We start from the raw sequence: 19,748 nt of genomic DNA on the forward strand, positions 1-19,748 counted from the left end.
CTTTAAAAATCTTGTTTTGAAATGTTCATATATATATTGGTATCTCCTAAAAAGGGCATGATGGAGACATTTTTGTGATTTCCAGCTTTGCACTGTTGGATTTCAGAGATGCAACAATGTATAATCTTTAACTTCCTGGGGTTTTTAAATGCAATGTCAATATTCCTATGTTTTTTAAATTCCAGCAAAAATAAAAATAATTTCAATGTATATTTTTCAGAAACTGTCTTTCTGAATAGCTCATCTGTTTTCTGCACTTACATTGCTTCTGCGTTTTTTTCCTGTGACGGTTAACCTCTTACTTTTTGGAGTAGGGTGATGTGTACAGTAACTAATGCTTGTGTTTTTCTGCTAGAAATGCAACGAGGTGCAGCTCAGACTCAGTTAAGAAAGTTGCAGTGAAGGTATTTGGATACATGAAAACAGGAGCGAAAATGCATATAAGCCAGAGGAGAAGAAACTCTCAACTTAACAAATACACAGGGGAAAAAAAGCGGAAGCAAGATGAGAATAAAAGTTGGGAGAAGACACAATTAAGTAATGAAAAATGTTATATTTAGTTCTTTCCAAGTGTGCCCACGGACATAGATGGTTGGACTTGATGATCTTACAGGTCTTTTCCAACCTTAGTGATTCTGTGATTCTTGACAAGTTCTTTATAAGCACCACAGTTTGGCTGCTTTCCAGGGAATCTGCCCTGCACAGATTCCTGTCACCAGTTGTTGGAAGAGCACAGGGATGCTGTATTTCTTTTTTTTTTTTTTAATACACATAATCAGAGCTTGTTGTTATCTGCCAAAGGTGATACACTGCCAGCTTTCTAGGTTGCCTTACGCTTTCAGTGCTTGAGTGAAGAGTGGTATTTTGGGTGGATAAATGATACAAGTATTTGATAGTGGATCATGAACAAGTGTTTGCTTGCATTTCGAAGTAATGCAGGGTTGCCATCATGCAGTGGTAGTGGTGAGGGGTGATACTCCGGGGGTGTTGCTCTTCTCAAGGAACAGGACACTGGCACTTCTAGGTGGCAGTGAAGTACGAGAGAACTGCTGTGTAGATGAAGATCTGTGAATCTGGAAGAGACAGTGAACACCAGGAGTGGCTGGAGGCAGAGAAGGGGAGCCTTGTGCCGCTGTTTTCCACGGCAGCCTCCACCACGGCCTGAGGTCCTGGCCCCAGCAGGTCTGCATCAGCACATCGATCTACTCTCTGGATGCTCGTGAGTGGGCAAATGGGCAGAGGTTTTGCTCTGTGCCCTAGCCAGGAAAGCAGGAGATTAGGACTAAATCCAATGTTCTAGATGGGAAAAAAAAAATTTCACAGCAAGATGAAAAATGTGTGCAATCAGGGTTCAGAATTTTATACTACCCCAACTATATTGCACATTGTTGCCACCCCTTGTTCCGTTCAATAGGCAGCTTAAGGCCTACTTTACATGTTAGTCTTTATGCTGTAAAAGTTGTAACCAAAATGTAACATGTAGATCATAGCCCAGCATGTTCTGTAGCTGTTCCCTGTCCTGGCTGCTTGAGATTTTACTTGTACAATCAAAGCAGTGCAGTCTATTTAACGTGCATTTGGCTGCTAATTGAATAAAAGATTCTGAGGCTCGAAGTGCCATCTGTGGGAGCTTTTCTCACTCAAGTCTTCCACGTGGAAGACAAAAAACCTAAGATTTTTAAGCAAAGCTTTGCTAAAACTCGGCCATTGTAATAGCTGAACATGAAACACCAAAGGCTAGATGTGGGATCTTCCTAAAATAAAAGAATACTGGAGTCTGAGGGAGAAAGCACACTTTGATATTTCAGTTCTTCAGACATGTTTACATTTGTAAGAAATGGCTGTTACTTCAGCAAAACTAGTGACAGGGTTAGAGAGATGGGTATGTGTATCTGCCAGAATAGAGCCTGTGTAGCTTGCCAGAATTAGTTTCTAATTTTCTGCCCTGGACACACATTATCGATGGCATGTTGCTGAACACCTCTACTAAGAAAGCCTTTTCTAAGTTTGCCCGAATGCCCTTAAATAGGCCGGTGAGTTTCTTCTCGGTGTGAATGTTGGTGTAAGACCAGCCCTTGCCACGAGCCCACTCACAGCGAGTTACTCATGAAGGTCATGTGCAGCCCCTTCGCTGTATCCGAGCGTGAGCGCCGGGCCCGTGTGCGCGTTCTGGCCTCCTCACGTGACGCTTGAGGAATGCACTTTCCTTTGATTATTTTTCTTGACCCAGATCTCTTCCAAATATGGTCTCAGCTTAAACAAGTTTGTGTTCTTAGAGCTTGGGCGTTTGCAGAAGAAATTCTGGCTTCCAGCTAACTGTGGCTGTATGGGGGGAGAGGAGGCGGAGAACAACCTAAAAATGTAAAGATAAAAGGCGCACAGCTGGACTCGAATTTGTCCCAAAATGTACATTTTGTAAAATGTTTATACAGTGCTAGGCAGGAAGATTTGTTTTCATAATTTTAGCTACAGTGGAAACAATTGTTTTTAAATAAATGACCATTAGTCTGAGTGATTGCCACCCAAACATTGCTTCTCTGAGACTTCTCATCTGAAACAGATTTAAATATTTTTCTTTAGTCAAACTGAGAGATACAAAATTGTCAAGCTGATGAGGATAAGCAGAGGTAAATTAATTAGTATCTCAGAATTAAGTAGTTCTAGTGAGCTAAGAAATTATTAATAACCTACTGTGGAGTGAGCATATGATTCTTAAGTTATTTTATACTTTGGCCATTTTAAGTACAAAGTTTATCATCACAAACATGTTTCTCAGAACAACAAATACTGCTGGGTGACTGTTCTGAAACTAACTGCCAAGCAAGGAAAATGTTACACTTAACGAAGATCCTTAACTAAAACCTACATTTCCTCTCCCTGTGCATGTTAGCAAGCAAGTGAATTTGTAGAAATTATCAGCTCCAATAATGCATAGTGAAATAGACAGGAGGTCGTGGCAGTTACGGTGCTGAATTCTCCTGGCTTGCTCAGCATGCTGTATAGCTGAGGACCAGCGAGAAGCTCATGCGCTGGCAGGAGAGACTTGTGCTTTTAGGCCCTTCCTCTCCTTGAAAATTTGGATCCACTGGTGGGATCTCCAGTGAGGGAGAAGGAGAATGGGACTTGGCAGTCGGGATCTAGGAAGGTGCAGCATTTCATTCCATCTTTCACCTTACAGATAATTAATTGTAATCATTTGCTACTGCTAGCGAGAGCAGTCCTTCAGCGAAAGAAAAGGGGGAAGCAGATTCACAACCTGAGTAACAGCCATGCTTCAGGCCCTGGGGAGCTTTCACAAAACAAGACAGTCACAGACCAATTTATCTACTGTTTGCTTCCTGTTTTTATTATTAGCACAGCGTGCAGATGAGGAAACCAGACCTTGTTGCTACCAGATTAATATTTGAGCACTGCAGGCACCAGAGCTGGCTCATCTGGTGTGGGTTTGCCTGGAGCACGATGAAGAGCAGTCACGCAGACCCAGCGCCCTCATGGAGGCAACGTCCAGCTCCGAGGTCAAACATTTATATCTCGCTCTGCCAGTCTGCGGCAATAGCCTCAACAACAGCCTGATTCAGGTTTCACAGCTTCTTGGGATGGAACCTTTCACTGCTTCACATTACAAGTTGACTCCTGTATTATCTGACCACTTCTGCGTTCTGTTGAGATCACGATTTCTCCTAGATAAGTCAGGAGCCTGAGCCTGGCCTGACTTCCACCACCTTCCAGACTACGATACTTAAAGGAGAATAACAGGATACCAAAGAGGTATCGAACTCTACCGCTTTTGGTTGGCGGCAGCATTTCCAACAAGAGTTAAAAACAGCAGAAAGATGAGGTTCATAAATAAACTGAATCATTTGCTAAATTAAGCTAAATAAATGCTGCTTTTCCCTGCTGCTTTCTTATATTGCAAGTGAGGATTCCTGCATGCATTAGGAAGCACTGGCAAAAAAACGAACCATCGTCTTGGCAGGATGTTTCACAGCAATTTTCGGCCTGAAGAGCTCCAAGTATTGTAGAAATGGAATATCACAGGGTTGGAGTACAGCAGTCAGCTCCCCAAACAACAGCAGGAGAGGAAAATATTTAGAAAAACAGAATTAGCCATTTGCAAAAGCTGCAGGTTCTTTTTTGCCTCGTCTTTCTTGCTTTCATTTCTAGGACCTCACGTGAATAATGCGGAATATCTTTCAGACTCTTTCAGGTGTCAGTCATTTAAGGACTTAGATGCTCATTTAGACCCTGTGATTTGAAGGTGTATACGCTACCATTTATCAATGACCCAAGGGTGCTAACAGAGGGCAGGAAGGTTTGGGGGAGTATACAGTGACACTGGTGCTGTTACAGTCATTAACAAATGTGGATTAAAAAATCTGTTGGTCATGGCCTTCCACAAAGTGGGCTGTCACATTGTGTCACTAAAACAGACCTTGACCAAAGGGTAGATTGTGAAAAGTGCCGGGCGCTTAAAATTCCTGTTTCTATGGGATCTCTTGAAGTTGCTGTTCCCACTCAAAGCCCTTTTTGTAGTAAAGTGCCATTGCAATACTTGCACTACTAAACTCTTTAGAATGCAGATGGATGACATAGGGCAAAATCTTTAATAATCAACAGTACTTCATTGGAGCTGCTGCTGTAAGACACAACTGTCTAATGGTACATGGACTGAACCGCGTGTGAGTTACATTGGAAATGGCTGCTGTCTTCATTGCGAAGTCAATAGTGAAAAGAGAACTAACCTAATACATTATTTTAATACAGTCCTAAAGCTTGATCCTTCTATAATGGATTGCAGCGTATGTACTTTTGGGACAGAAAGTATCATGCTCCTCCATCCAAATTAAAGTAATGGAAACACCAGGAATCCTGAGTTTTCATGAACGTGCTTAACCCTTTAGAGTATTTCAAATACAGCCGACATGGTCTAGGATTTATTTTACTGAACAATAAATCTGTGATTTATCCTTCAGAGCCAGATGTGATAAACGAATATGAATAATGCTATTCACGAGACGGAGAAGAACAGGAATGACGGCCCAGTGCTGGCCCTGCTGCTCAGCAAACCCTCCTCTGCTCCCCTGCCCTGTCGCAGAGGCGCAGGGCGATGGCGATCGCCCGGGCTCAAGGCTGCTGCGTGCGGTCCTGGCCAGGCCCCGCGCCTGCCTGGCGGCCCTGCCTCACCCTAAGGGGGAAAGCAAGGCACCGGCAGGCAGGCAGGCCGGCCTCACCCTCACGTTTCCGTGCGTGCCTCGCACCTCCGCCGCCTGCCCGCCCGCCACCTTCCCGCCGCAGGACAAAATGGCGGCGGGTCCCCGACACTGAGCGCCTGAGAGGCGGGAGGCGCCCCCCGCCCCCCCCCGCCGGCCCGGCCCCGCCCCGCGCACGCTCCCCGCGCGCCCCCGCGGCGCGGCCTCGCTCGGGAGCGCGCCCCGCCCTCCCGCCCGCGCCCGCCGCAGCGCCGCTCCCTGCAGCTGCCCGGCGGGGTGTGGGGGAGGCGGCCGCTCGCTCCCGCCCTCCCGCCAGCCCGTCCGCCCGCCGCCCTGCAGGCCGCCCCGATCCCCTCAGGTAGGTGCGGGCCGGACCTGCGTCCCGCGGGCCCTTCTCCGCGCGGTGGGAGGCGGCGGGCGGGCAAGATGGAGACGCGGCCGGCGGGGGAGGGGAGCTCCGCTCCGCTCCGCTCCGCTCCGCTCCCCTCCCCCGCCGGCCGCGGCCGGCCCGGCCGCCGAGGGGGATCAGCCGGTCTCCTCACGGGGGGCCCCGCCTGCGCGCCGTTCCGGGGTGCGGGAGCCCGGCCCTGCAGGGCCGCGGCAGAGGAGCTGCGCCATCGCCGTCCCGTCCCGCTGTCCCCTCGCCCGGGCGGGAGGGAGCCGGGCCATACCCTGGGCCGGGGGGAGGAGGCCGCACCCTGGGCCGAGGAGGGGTTTGGGCCAGGCCCTGGTTCCTGTCACCACGCAGGACAGGTGACACGCGAGGCGAGCCTCCCCCCCACTCCCGTCACCCCAGGCGCGGTGCCCGCCGGCCGTGGTGGCAGCTGAGGCGGTGGGCCGGGGCAGGAGGGAGCTGCGCCGCCCCTTTGTCCCCTCTGGCCCTTGGCCTCTTCAGGTGGAGCCGGGCCTCCTGCGGCTCCCCAGCCTGGCCTCGCCGCTGTGCTCGGGAATCACTGATTCCCTTCAGCACCCACGGCTGTCGTGCGTGGGGATAGCCTATGTGCAGTGCTTTTTACTTAGAACATATTTCCGTTAACGTGTGGAATCTTAATGTGTGCGTATAGTCCGTGGGTGTATTTCCTTGCCGTACCTAAGTAGTGCATGCCTTCATTCACCTGCGTGTCAGGGTGACTGGATAGCCCCTGATACGTTCCTTCCGTGCCTCTTTGCCTTCTAGCGCAACGCAAGTGAATGGTGTGTGTTCTTGTCGACAGTTACAGATAGTTTAGTACATCCTTATTTGTGCATAGCCTCTCTGGGGTAATTAATTAGTGAGTAGTCGCACCTTTAATTTGTATGCATTTCTCTCTGGATATTTATCAAAAGAAAAGTAACAGTTAATTTGATCCACTTGGTTTTATTTTTGTGAAATGAAAGAGTAGGAAGAACACTTGGTTAATGTATTTCTTAAATGATGGTTTATTTCTGTTTCAGTCTTCAGATGCCACAGTTTCTCTTACAACTTTTTGTCTTGTCTGTATCCGTATCCTTCAGGTTTTAGACCTTAAACAAAAAAAGTCTCACATGTTTGTCCATTGGCCATTGTTGAACAGACTCAACAAGTGGACTTTGTCTTTCTGCAGTCTAGCATAAGTATGCTGCAGTGGCTGCGTTTGGGTGTGCTGACAGGTGTCCGGAGCCTTTCGCACGAGTCCTGTTGCAGGGAAACACTGTGGAAGTGCACATCAGGATGGAGATGATCAATCCATCTCTTAATCTTCAAAATCCTTTTGTGGGAGGAGGCTAGGGAAAGAGGAGAGGGTAGGTGAGAACACCCACTGAGATGAATGAGCACCTCTTACCTCTCCGAGCTATTGTTCTAGAGGTCTGTTCCCTGGGGAGAAGAGCGGGTGGGCGAGAACACCCACGGAGATGAAGAAACATCTCCACCTCCCCAAAGCCGTTGTTCTAGGCTGTGGCAAGGTCTGCTCCTGCTTACCTGGGAATACCTCCTTGAGGTTAATGGACAATTTCACAAACACTAATAATCCTTTCTTTATAAAGATCTACCTCTACCTGCTCTGTCATTCATATGCATATTTAGATTGCCTTGAAGTTTGGTAATTACAGAACCACAGAATAATCAGGGTGCAGTTTCGCAACCGTACTTTCTAAGCCAGTCTGTCTGGCCTGATGGCTGCCTTGATTCTGCGCTGCCCCATCCCCAGCTGTGGGGGTTTTTCCCCAACCTGCATTCCCTGTGCTGTGTTTGGGACTTGTCATACCCTTCATTCAGGTCTTCTGAGTCCATTACGTTGTTGAAAAGTAATCTTTTTTTGAGGTCTGGTTAGTTTTTTAAGTAACTGGGACCAGGGGGGAGTGGGTCAGTGGCAGCCAGTGGGCAGTGCAGCTTAGGCTGACCTGGGACCTCAATCTGTCTCTGTACTTGTAATGGAAATGTGTGTTTCTGTTCCTCTCTTGCCTCAATGCCAGCCAACTGTTGCTTTTTCTTTCTTGTTGGATTAGTTTTCACCTGGGTCAGATCCCTGGTGTTGGTTTGTCCTGCTCTTGCACAATAGTTAGTGTTGGCACAAGGAGCGGGAATGTGGGAGAAGAGGAAAGGGCAAGATTGTCCCATGCAGAAAAAAATGCGGATTCAGAGTGGTTTCTATTGATTATGAAACCAAACTGTCAATTCTGTCTGTGTAACTGGAGGTGCACAGTTAATTAGATCATTGACGTGATCTTCCTTAATTTTTGTGAAGCTGTCTTACCCCTTTCAAGTGTCCTGATTCTCATCATGTGGTTATATGATCTTAATTTTGGGGTGGGAAGAAGTTGGGTGACATTCTTGCTGATGTTGGCATCGAGTGAAACTGCCCTTAGATATGACTTACTTGGTTTTTAAGGTTAGCGAGCGTTAACAATTACTTGTTAGCCTGGTTTTGCAATCAAATCATGAAGGATCCCTGGAAGTTCACAGTTTACTTGACACTTAGCCTAGCTAGTGCCTGACAATATCTAATCTTTGTGAAAGCAGCGCCTATCTGTGTTTCCAATACAAAGCTGGTGCTTAGGCTTTGGAGAGCAGTGTTTCTCCAGGGGTGTCTGAGTCAAAAGCCTTGAACTCCCGGAGGCACAGAGATGCACCCAGGCTGCAGCTCTCTGTTAAGGAGCAGGAGTCGCAGCCCCTTTGCAAGGGAAGGCTGCCCCTCTGCCTGGCATGTCTGGGGAAGAGGAATTTGAAGGGGGTGGGTAGATCTGCTCCAAATAACTCTTCCCTTAACTTCCGTCACATAAGAAAATGACCCTGGGTCACCGGGGGAAGGACTGTACTTTTAAGTTCTTGTATTGCTTGGGAAACTCTTAATTTCTTAGTGGTTTTGCACTAAGAATAATTGAGAGAAAAACTGTTTTCAAAATAATGTTATCTCTTCAATTTGCAGTCTCGTGTTGTGATGTAGTAGCTCTACCGAGTCACTGCTGTAAAGAAATAGTTTCTTTTATTTTGGCTGTTTTTAATATATTTTGCCTAGTGTCAAATGATGAGAAAAATCCTATTATGCAATCAGCTGTGGAATGTGCTTCATAAGCACATTTTGGAGGAACTGGTTATCTAGCCTCAGAAGTAGGTTAGATTTCAAATGTAGGTTCAGGTGCTATGGTGTATGTTGTGCCACTGATAGGATTTCATACTTAGTATTTTTAAAATATTTACATTTATGGGAACACTCAAGGTAAGGTGCAACATTGTGAAAACAAGCAGTTACAGGTTTTTAAAAACTGGGTAAGGCCCTACTTTAGCAAGAGTTAACATGTAGAAACGGAGCTGACAATAAAAGGGATGCTTGAAAAGCATTTAAATTGATATAATTCATTGTCTTCACTGAGTGATGAAAGTATTTCTCACACCCGCTATCCTAAGAGGGAAGAGCAGAACCGATACCATATCTCTGTTGCAGTCTTGAAAGGCAAAATAGCTGTGCTGCTGCTGTTTAAACTCCCCCCCTGCAAAGAAAATGAGCCCTTTGGTATTCCCCAGGGCCTGCAGCCCCTGCGCTGTCGTACGGGGCACAGAGCGTTCTTTATGCAGAGACCTTGAACAGAGCTGGTCCTGTGCTCTACTCCAGTGGCTTTAAATGGTAGAACTGACGTTCGGAGTACTAGTGCAGAAATAATACTTGTAGCTGCTTGTGTGTTCAAGTAGTATGTCATACACTTTCTATGTGTTAGATGATGATGAAAATGTACTGCTACAACCTCCTACAGCTCCGTCAATATCGTTGAAACTACTGCAAGCTCAGCGGTGGAAAACTTCAGAAAAATGAGTGGGTTTTATAAACTAACCCTCATTAAAAGCAAAATTGTCCTGTTGGCAATAGCAGTTTACCTTTCCTGGTATATGTCATTTGAAAAGCTATAATACAGATGTGCTTCCAGTTTTGTTCAGTCTTGCTCTGATTCAAGCATGTTTTACCAGAAGTCAGAAGCACTTGCTGCGTCAGGTCTGTTCTGGTGCTAACCAGGCTGTCGTTACAGAAAGCAGGCTGGGGTGCGTGAGACCAGAGCGGTTGCCCGCTTCTTACGTTGGAATTGATTCTTCTGCTTAACGCAGATAATGGGTCACAGGTCCAGTACTCAGTATAAAGTATTTAATGAGCAAGTGCCTGTACCAGTGGGCTTGCATACTTCCTCTGCTCGTGAAAGTTTTCATCTTATCTACGCTGGCAGCTAAATTCTGCCCATGAAGAAAGCAAAGGGCATGACGTTTGAAAGCTAAAGGCAGCATCGTGTCACAACCCAAGATGGTGTTTTTATGTAATGTGATTTGAGTAGCTTTGATGTCAAAATTTTGTGTAGTGAACAAGACATGAATGGGGATTTTCTGCATAGTTTCAAGCCTAGAGGGAGATGGGCCACACCAGTAACAGAAGCCTTAGCAGTTTTAAGCTAGAACTGTGTGGTATGTTAACCTGTATTTAGGGATACAAGGGTATACGATCTCTCTGTCTGTCCAAAACCTGTAATATCACTGGAATTAGGTGAAATTTCCTAAGTTTTGTGCTGCGTCTGTATTGCCTATAATATGGTTTCTGTTTCATCTCCCAGCAGAAAAAAACAAACGATATCAAGCTTGACTGTGAAATACAAAACATCTTAATGACAGCCTCATACATCATGTATTGATCGATCAGTAGCCTGGCTGTCATCTGAGCAAAACAAAGCTTCAAACTCACCTTGCTAGTACCAAAGCAGGTTAACTTTGCAGGTACTCAGGAGGGTGGCAGTGCAGCTGTGCTTTAAAAGGAGGGGTCGTTACCATGTCCAGAAATCCCCCCGCAGCAAAGCTTTGTGGGTCCCGGATGGATGCTCCTGTTTGTTTCTTTATTTCTAGCAGCAGTGGAGCGTCTGTGCTTCGTTGCACGGGAAGCTCTAATGCTGCCTCTCTTTTCCCAAAGCTAGCTTATCCAGTTGTCTCCTCCCTTCCCCAGCATTTCCATAGAAATAAATTACCAGATAGAATAAGGATCCATACAGAAAATCCTCTACGGCCACTTTGCAGTAAAAATCTTTTTGAAATATGACTAAATTTCGTTACTACAGTTTCTCATCTTAACTATTTGTTTACACAGAGACATTCAGCCAGTCAGTTGAATCAGTTTTTAAAAACTGATTTAAGTAAACTGTTGCAAGTATCTTTTATGTGTCTATTTACAGGTTTAAAACAAGTAAGTTCTATTTAACTGGAAACTTTTCTGACTAGTTTTATTTAAGAATGCTTGCACACAAAGTTGTGTGTGTTTGGCTATACAATTTAGCTAGAGTGTGATTTTTAAATTGGCATAGCTTTGCATTTTATACCAATTCTTATTTATACTGTATATCTCCCTGCCAAGAAACCTGCTTCCACTCTACAGATAGACTCACTACATTCTTTTATTCCCTGCTGTAATGTGAACGAAGTAAAATTATGCTGGAGATGTCCATGTTAGGGTAATTCAGCTCGATTACACATTTCCTTTTTAAAACTTTTCAAAAAAAGTCTTGAATCAAAAACCAGAATATGAACCTTGGCTGTTTCTTGAAATCTTCATGGTTTGACGAAACATGGTGCAGAGAGGGGAAAAAGAAAAAGCATTAAAAAAACCCCCGTTGGCAGTCTTCCACCAAGATTGTGGGGGTTTTTTAAGCTTCCTCTTGTAAGAAATTTTAAACGGATACTCATTTGTGCATCTTTCTTCTTTCATCAATTACAGTGATACTAGCTGTTGCCAGGTGGAAGGTAAACTAGCATCAGCCAGGTTTTGTACATAAAGTTAGTGTTCGTCGAGAGCTCTCAGGGATATTACAGTACACAGTACACACAGTACACACAAAACGCATACATATGGTGATGAAGCCCCAACGTTTGCCAGTTACAGCAGGATATATTCACCGTCTAGGAGTACCTGCGATGGTTCTCCCCAGGAAAAATGGATGATGTCTAGAAAAAAATCCCCCTGACTGTAATGAGGAGAAAAAGTGGAGAGTAAGAACGTAACATAGGCAGGAACGAGTCTGAGTGGTGGTCAGTCTCCTGAGAAATAACAGGGGCCCTCACTTTATTCAGTGCCTTCTCCCTGGTCTGGTGTGTTCCTCAGATACTGGGCAGCTGAACTGACCCTTCTTTGTGGTAGTCAAGCTCGGAGTAGCTTTTTGGGGCTGAAACCCGTATTCCTGCGTCCAGAGTGAGTACTGAGACAGGAATGCTGCTAACTGCTCCAAGTGTCCTCCAGTGTATCAACAAACAGATGAACAACCTTTCAGAGCCGCTGGGCTTACTCTCTTGGCAGCAGAAGTACATTATCAGAACCCTTATGTTTGCAATTACGTATCATGAAAAATCTCAGGTATTTTTTGTGATATTGTAGGCCCTATTCTAGTGGGGTTAAAGGAAGGTAACATTTTTTTTGACTGCTAATTGTAAAAAACCTTAAGCTTCCTTTTTCTTGCTGCACAGAAAAGTCTGTCTGGTCTCTTGACCTGTAGCTTACTTCCCTTGCTCTTTGCTAAGCGCAGGCTTGCTAATTACTGTTAGTTGTTTCGTTTGCTAGTCGACAGCTGCAATAACAGTGGTTTCATGTTTGTTCCGCTGTACCCCATTCAACACACCAGAATTGTAGCACCCAGGTAATCTCTGCTAGAACCATCTAATATTTAAACTGTATTAGTATCGTAATTTCACTATTTGACATAAACCCATATTCCTATATTTGCACAAGAGTAACGCATACACCGTAATGCGCATTTGACGAGCCAAGGTAAATTGGGTGTTAAAGCAGGGCATGTACCCATTGTAATCAGAAGGAAAAGGGCACAGGGATTTACTCCTGGGTAAATAAACCCTCTCTGCTGTATGCTTTCTTTCTGGCTGGGAGGACACATTCATAACTGCCAAATAAATTCAGTAATCAATGGTAGAATTTAAATTGGGTTGCTGTAGGTGATATTCCAGAGCTACTGCAGGGAAAATACAGTAATTCTTCCAGATCTTATCTACTAGAGAAATTTACTGCAGGAAGAAATATTGGGTGTCCTAAGCATGACTGTAGGGCGCAGAAATACTCTGATGTGCCAGATACTGATTGGCTTAATCTTGTCTTCAGCATGGCTAAATATTATCTTAAACTGAGTATTTGCAGCTTATTTAAGTGGTAGATCCAATATAGTTGAATGGGTGAAAATATCATCCTGTTGCTCCTTGAGGCGCTTGCTGGCTTCTTACGGTATCTCCACTATTAAGAAATCTGAGGCAGTATCTGTGCAGTTGGTATTCAGAAGCATTAATAGTAAATAAGTTTTAGAATACAAGTAATACTGTTAATTGTTGTGATTCTGCCCCAGTACATATGCTGCAGGGATTTGATATGATGGATAGAAGCATAACTAATGTATTTAGAAATTGTTGTTTGTAAGTGTGACAGTGACCATACGTGGTTTTTAGCAGCTGGAAGTCAGTTTGTCCATTGGAACGGGGATTAACGTTCAAGTGAGAGTCACCCTTCTGCCATCCTGACGATAGGGCTTTGATTCTTGCTTAAAGAAGTAAACCTCTGTAAACAGAGCACAGCTCAAGTTGGTTTTGTCTAACAAAAAGAGCAGGCTATATAAAGCAGTTGTTGACCTCGATGGGCCACATTTGTTTTCTGGAATATTTGGAGATGTGTGACAGCATGCACGTCTGTAACAGGAGTTGCGTTGTTTTTCCCAGAGGTGTTATCTCGGGGTTGGAGTTACCAGCGATTTGTACCTGCTCTTCAGACTAGGACAGCAGTGGCATTTCTGCAATCTAGCATCTTGTACTTTGTAATAGATTTATTTTGTACCTCTGCTTTCCCAGCTATGGCACCGTTGTCTTTGCTGAATGTCTTACTTGTTTCTTTCTTTCTTTCACATTAATCGTGACAAGAAATGACAAAATTGATCAGTGTTTTACTAATTTGCTGCAGTTAAAACAAAAACAATCTTTAGAAGTCTATATCTACTAAATCAAGACAGCGATACCATATTTTTCCTTGGCTCACAGGTGATAGGTTAATCTTGCAACTAGAACGCCTAGAATTTAGATGAGATTCAGTGAGAAAGGTTTTGAAATTGCGGTGGGTGAGCGGATATTGTATACCTTGGTTGCTGAAATGGTCTTGTTCAGTTCATTGATGTTCTTCTTCCCTAATTATAGCTGTCTGAATAATATGTAGTTTAAATTGTCATTTTTATCTAAGTGTAAAGGTTACCGTGCAAAACCTCAAGAGAAAGATTGATAAAACTTTTTGTTTAAAAAAGTAATTTACTGACATCAATACTGTTCAGAAAAATAGACAAAGCAGTTTGGACTAATTTTAAGAAATAGAGGTAGCTTTTGAAAGGTTCTTTCTTGTGGAACACTGCGGTATTATTATTTATTGATACATATTTATCTCTCTTATTTTTGGTAGAAAATGATGCACCCTGTTGCCAGCGGCAATACAGCTTTCTGTGGGACCGGCAAGAGTTCTTGCCTTAACGAAGACAATGTGAGATCTGCCGATCAGTTTGACTTGTATGCCACGCAGCAAAGTAAATACAGCCACGCAGTCAGCCACAAACCGATTGCATGCCAGAGACAAGATGCGTTGAACGAATCGCACTTGCAGACCACAAGCGGCAGGAATATAGAGACAAAAGACGAACTCAAGAAAAAGAAAAGCCTCAACCGATCTGGTAAACGTGGAAGGCCATCAGGGACCACAAAATCAGCAGGGTACCGAACCAGCACAGGTCGACCCCTGGGGACCACCAAAGCAGCGGGATTTAAGACAAGTCCAGGCAGACCCTTGGGTACAACTAAAGCAGCAGGATACAAAGTCAGCCCAGGCAGACCTCCAGGTAGCATTAAAGCTCTATCACGGCTTGCAAATCTAAATTATACTTGTGGCAGTGCAGCTTTTCCCTATCCTATGGTGCATAACAGAGGAGTACATGCTGCTGGTGAAACTAGTAGCAAAATGAAACAGCCTAATGAATGAAAGGAGGGAATTAGTAACTCCTTACTAATCCGCTTTACTCTGAATTTTGGCATGTTTCTTGCATTTTGTTGTAGTGTTTGCCTAAGTCTGAATTTCTATATTTTATTTTTATTCAAATAATGCCATAGCCTACAGGTGCAATTCAGTCACTTCTAAAGCAATGTTGAGAAGGCACTGGTTTAAAGGGAGTTTTCTTGGTTTTAAATCATAATTTATAAGAAAGTCTGAAGGGGTGCATATGCTTTGGTGTCGATACTTAAGTAATGCCCGTGTCCCTGGCTTTACATTCAGTTTCTGGTAAATCTAGTTGTGTGGTTATGCATTAAATAATTGAAATAAGGAGGACAGAATTAGCTGGCTGTCAGTTCATGATGTGGCCTATCCCACAAGAAGGAACTTAGCCGGATGAGTTCTTGCTTGATAAGAAAAACTGATACAGAAAGCAGCAAGCTACATTTTCCACTTCTGCAGGAGCTTCTACAGACCTCAAATAGATACTGAAACAAAAAAACTCAACCTTTTTTTAAAGTGCTGATTTCAGGTGGCTTTTGTTGCTGGAGTTGTAGCAGTAAGACAATTTCAACTAATGCCTCAAAAATATTTTTGAAAATATTAAAAAAAACTGAGCATTTGTACAGTACGTTACAGCTTTATTAATACAAGCTCATTTGCCTTTAGGTGATAGCTGTTCTTTTAGTTATGCTGTTACAGGTTTGAAATGCCTAATAGTACATATACCAAACCACAAATAATTCTTTGAGATTTGAAATATTTTATAAGAAATTAAGTACTGTTCATTCTAGTTACGCACTTGGTTGATATTAAACAGTATGTTCTTAAATCTGTAAATAGCTATTTACACTGTTTTTTGCCTTTAAAATCTGTGCTTAGGTGGCGACAGTTTAATAGCTTTTAAAGTATTAATCTATAATGTTTACAAATTAAACTTTTTAAATAGACACTGTTGCCAAGTTTTCAGACTTAGTTTTGCCAGATATTCCTGGGAATACAGTTATTTCGTTGTTTGACACTTATACTATATTTAAGTTATGGAAGCGTATATATCTACCAAAGGACACCATTTTCATGATTTATAAAAGCAAACTGTATAGCTGATGCAAACAGGATGCAGTTTACTGCACTGCTAGACCCCAGATATAAAGTAATTCATCTATGCATGCAAGCTGAAAAAAAATGTTGTTGGTTAACTATAAATACCTTTCTTGACTCAAACTAAAACCTTGCCTCCTTCCAAAAGAAATGTTCCATTTTTCAGCTGGGTGTGTTTAAATTTTTTTTTTAAGTGTGAGAGAGTGTGTGAGTGTGTGTATAAAATCCTTTAATCTAGACTTCAAAAAAAATCAGTCCTCAATGTTGCATATTGTTTGTTCTAAATTTATTTTACTGGAATGAAAGCTTTTTTTTTTCATCTGGAAGAAAGTTTACGTTTAAGTTGTTTCACATATAATATGACATTATGATAAGTTTGTAGCTTCAGATATCGGGGGGGAGAACACATAGAGTTTGCAGATTGCGGGGAACAGAAAACTTTGGGTTAATTGAGCTTGCGCTGAATGAGTAATGATGCTGATAATTTTTGTTAACATAAATGCTATCTGGCCTGCTGTCATTTAGATGAGAACTCTTGATTGCAGTGATGACAACTTAAGAAACAGATGTCATGTTTCATACCTTTTTTATCAGGAAAAAAGCAGCAAGCCTTCAGGTGTTCCAGTGATGCCTAACACATATTGAGCTGGACTTTATGCTGTACTTTACAATAGGTGTGTTGAATTGTTTTGGGGGAACTGTGTATGCACTGGCAACTAAGACAATGAACCTCAACTATACTGGATGGCTCCTTAGTCGATAGACGAACTAACGGCAGCTAAACTGCTACTAAGTTTCTTCATGCTGAAGCTATGAAATCCAGTTATACGTTCTGTTCCTCAACGAACTCGCAAGTCTGAAATTTAGCAATCTTTCTCAGAACGATGTGACTTCTGACACATGCGAAATGCTAACGTGAGTTAATTCACCCTCAGGATCTGTGTTGTATTGGCTGTTTTTAATCAGATGATTTTTCAACAAAAGACTGCTTTAAGTCCTTTCCTGAACTCAGCTGGGAAAGCAGTCCTCTTCAGCTGAATGTAATAACCGCCAGAGTGTCACGCCTCGCTGGCAAGGAATGCGTTGCATGTCACCGCTGTACCTTGGAGAAACTCCACTTCTTACCTCCTCCTGTTCATCCTGTTTGCTCCCGTTCCGTTTCTCACTTGTGCATCCACGCAGTGGTGCTGTGCCGTGTGTCAGGAGACGATGCAGATGTACTGCTATTCTGCTAGTATAATGAATTTTGTATTCAAGTATGCTGATGAAATAATGAAATCATCTAAGCCATTTCTGTTCATTACAGTGTTGTTTAATTATATCAGATGGAATATAGTCCCGGTAAAAAGCAATTAACGTTGTCAATTGTGAAATGATGAGCATAAAGTAGAAAAGCGTTCAGAGAGTCTCAAAGAGTCTATAATGGGCTGCATGGCACCCTAGAAGTGCACTGCTGGGCATTTCCTAATCCTGGTATATTTTATATCTAACTATAGTTTACTGGTGCCGTGCAGTGAGGGGAAAGTTAAGAGATTCAAAGTGAACTAGAAATGGAATTTTCAAATACTTCTGCTTTTCCTATGTATAATCTGCAGAATACATTGTGCTTTTTTCAACACTTTTCTTTCCATGAGAAACACTGAAACAGCATGTTAATGCCTAAACTTTATTAGTACCAATGGGAAAACTGGCCTTTTCCCCCCATAGTATGAAAACATTACTTGTAAGGTAAATTGCTTATTTTATATATCATAATTCAGCTATTCATAAGCTAGGATCACTGTTGTGTGTTAACACTGTTCAGAAGATCTACATGTCAAGTTTGTTTTTTAATAATTTCTTTTAATTACCAAGTTTCTAACGTCTTATTTATACATAAATGAAATGTATTAGCTTGCTATTATTCCTTAATGATGCTATACAAGTTCACTGTTTAATATACATATAGTAACTACTATTGAGTTTGTGATTAAATTTACTTAAACTTTAAAACCAAATAATTTTGCTACTATAAAGTCTTGCACTGGACATATTCAAGACGCTTGCACCATATTTTGGCAGAAAAAAAACAGATACCATCAGAAGTGGCTGACTTCGATATCAAAGATAGTATTTTTAAAATCAGCAGTTAGCTTTGTCATTAGAGCAATGTTCTTTATATCTCGGATTTAGTTTAAACTAATCAAAATAACTACGTATCAAGAGCCATTAAAGATCTCTGTTCTGAATGAATATATTTTCACTTTGTCTGAAAGATCTTAGAGTTCAGTCAGGACAAAACCAGGCCTTGTCAGTGAAAAGTGATGTGTCTGTGAAAAGAATTACTTGGAACTACAATACACAGAGTAATTCTGATGAGAATTTAACTCCCTCCCCCATTTTTGAAGAGCTTTAAAAGGCAGAGCAATGTGAAGTCATTTGTCCGATGGTTTCATTAGCTGTGACTCTGCTATTCTTTGTTGTATGTATAATAATGTTTCACGCTATCCTTAGAGTTGACAGTTAAAACAGTTGATAACAATCATAAATACTTTGAACTGCAGACTTCACTTCTGACCACAAAAGAAGTTTATTCTTCTCTATTTTAATGCGTATATTTTAACACTGCTTAAATATATTTATGACTTTACTGTAGAGACTAGACCTTTCTCCTTGTGATTTTTTTTTTTTTTTCAAATAGAAAAACCTGTATTCCGAAATTTGAACCACTTTCTGATACTTTAATCTTTCATCATTTGCTTTTCCACAGGTTTACTTTGGGGGAAACAGTAATCTGTTAAATAACTAGTATCGGCACCCCGTCCTCTGCTGTAAAAAGCCTGATTAGATACTGTGTATGTTTTTATGTCCATGAACTTGAGCTACTCGTGTGCAATTATGTGTATGGGAATGGAGTAGTGTTCATGATCTGTATTTACATCATCATATGGATGTATATTTATTAATAAAGTTAATACTTTAAAACTTAACAGTTTTTTCTCTGGGCTTTTTTTAGTATCTTTTAAATTCTGGCTGAAGATGCCTATTAACAGCGTTACCAGACCGATAGCCTTAGCCCTTCTCTCTTGGGAATGGAAATGCTGTTTGTTCTCCTGACGTCTCCGTCATAGTTAAGTGACTGGCACCAGCGCTGAAATGTTTTGGTACACCTTGTACAGGTTTCCCTTAAAATCCGGCAGCTTGTTGTGTTTGTCCCTTGCCTCCCTGAAATGTAATTGAGTCTGGCTACAACAGATTGAGTGTGTTCATGCCACTGTGGACTTCAAAATGCACACAGGATTTGTGAGAGTTGGGAGGCCACTGTATTGTGTGATTTTTAAATTGGATAAAGAAGCTCACCCTTTCAGTATACTCTGCTTTCTGAATTTGTACGTGAGATGTGTACTGCTTGTTACAGGCAAGTCCTGTATGTTTGAATTAAAGCAAAAAGTCTGTATGAATTGTAAGGTATCAGAAAATAGAAGAATGTTGCTTATTTTTTAATGAATTGAAAATGCTGCTACAGTAACTTAATTGTTCTTATCCTTTCACTCAAATATGAGAACAGGGAAGGAAAGGAGATATAGCTATGTATGTATAAATAGTAAGCTGCTAACTTTTTTCCCTTCTGTTGCACATGGAAATCAATTTGAGAGTACTCATAAACTAAACTTTTCATGGAATGGTGGTCATTATTCATTATTCTGTGATGAATAACATGTATTTATCCGTGTTCTAGCAATATTCCAGTTTATCTTTGTTGGTAAGATGTGCTCTGCATACCACCCAACCCCTCTTTTTTTTTTTTTTTTTTCATTTCTTAAATTTTTCAGTAACTTTGGAGCAAGATGGGCAGCCCTGCCTACCAGAAGCTGCACTCTAGACTGCTAGGTCTGCACTCTCCCCTTGCTCTCCAGCACCCTCTGTTTTCTCTTCCATGTACTTTCAAAGGCCTTGAATGCAT

The 19,748-nt window shown here is 42.4% G+C and overlaps 1 protein-coding gene across 2 annotated transcripts; it reads left to right on the forward strand.

Annotated features, from left to right (window-relative positions):
• The first annotated feature begins 5,518 nt into the window (after positions 1–5,518).
• On the forward strand, positions 5,519–18,768 carry C16H5orf24 (chromosome 16 C5orf24 homolog). 2 transcript variants are annotated; one of them, XM_059825280.1, is made up of 3 exons: positions 5,519–5,568; positions 14,126–14,555; positions 16,400–18,768. In XM_059825280.1, exons 2-3 carry the CDS (start codon positions 14,129–14,131, stop codon positions 16,438–16,440), a joined length of 468 nt encoding a protein of 155 aa, XP_059681263.1. In that variant the 5' UTR covers positions 5,519–5,568; positions 14,126–14,128; the 3' UTR covers positions 16,441–18,768. The 2 variants fall into 2 exon arrangements, with proteins under 2 accessions (XP_059681263.1, XP_059681262.1); XM_059825279.1 differs by lacking the exon at positions 16,400–18,768 and having other exon boundaries at positions 14,126–14,894.
• Positions 18,769–19,748: the final 980 nt, after the last annotated feature.

The sequence above is a fragment of the Gavia stellata genome, chromosome 16 (assembly GCF_030936135.1).
Source record: "Gavia stellata isolate bGavSte3 chromosome 16, bGavSte3.hap2, whole genome shotgun sequence".
NCBI lineage: Eukaryota > Metazoa > Chordata > Aves > Gaviiformes > Gaviidae > Gavia > Gavia stellata.

Bases quoted from the DNA above. Each gene is read 5' to 3' on its own strand.
- C16H5orf24 (XM_059825279.1), top strand. From the start codon at position 14,129: ATGATGCACCCTGTTGCCAGCGGCAATACAGCTTTCTGTGGGACCGGC.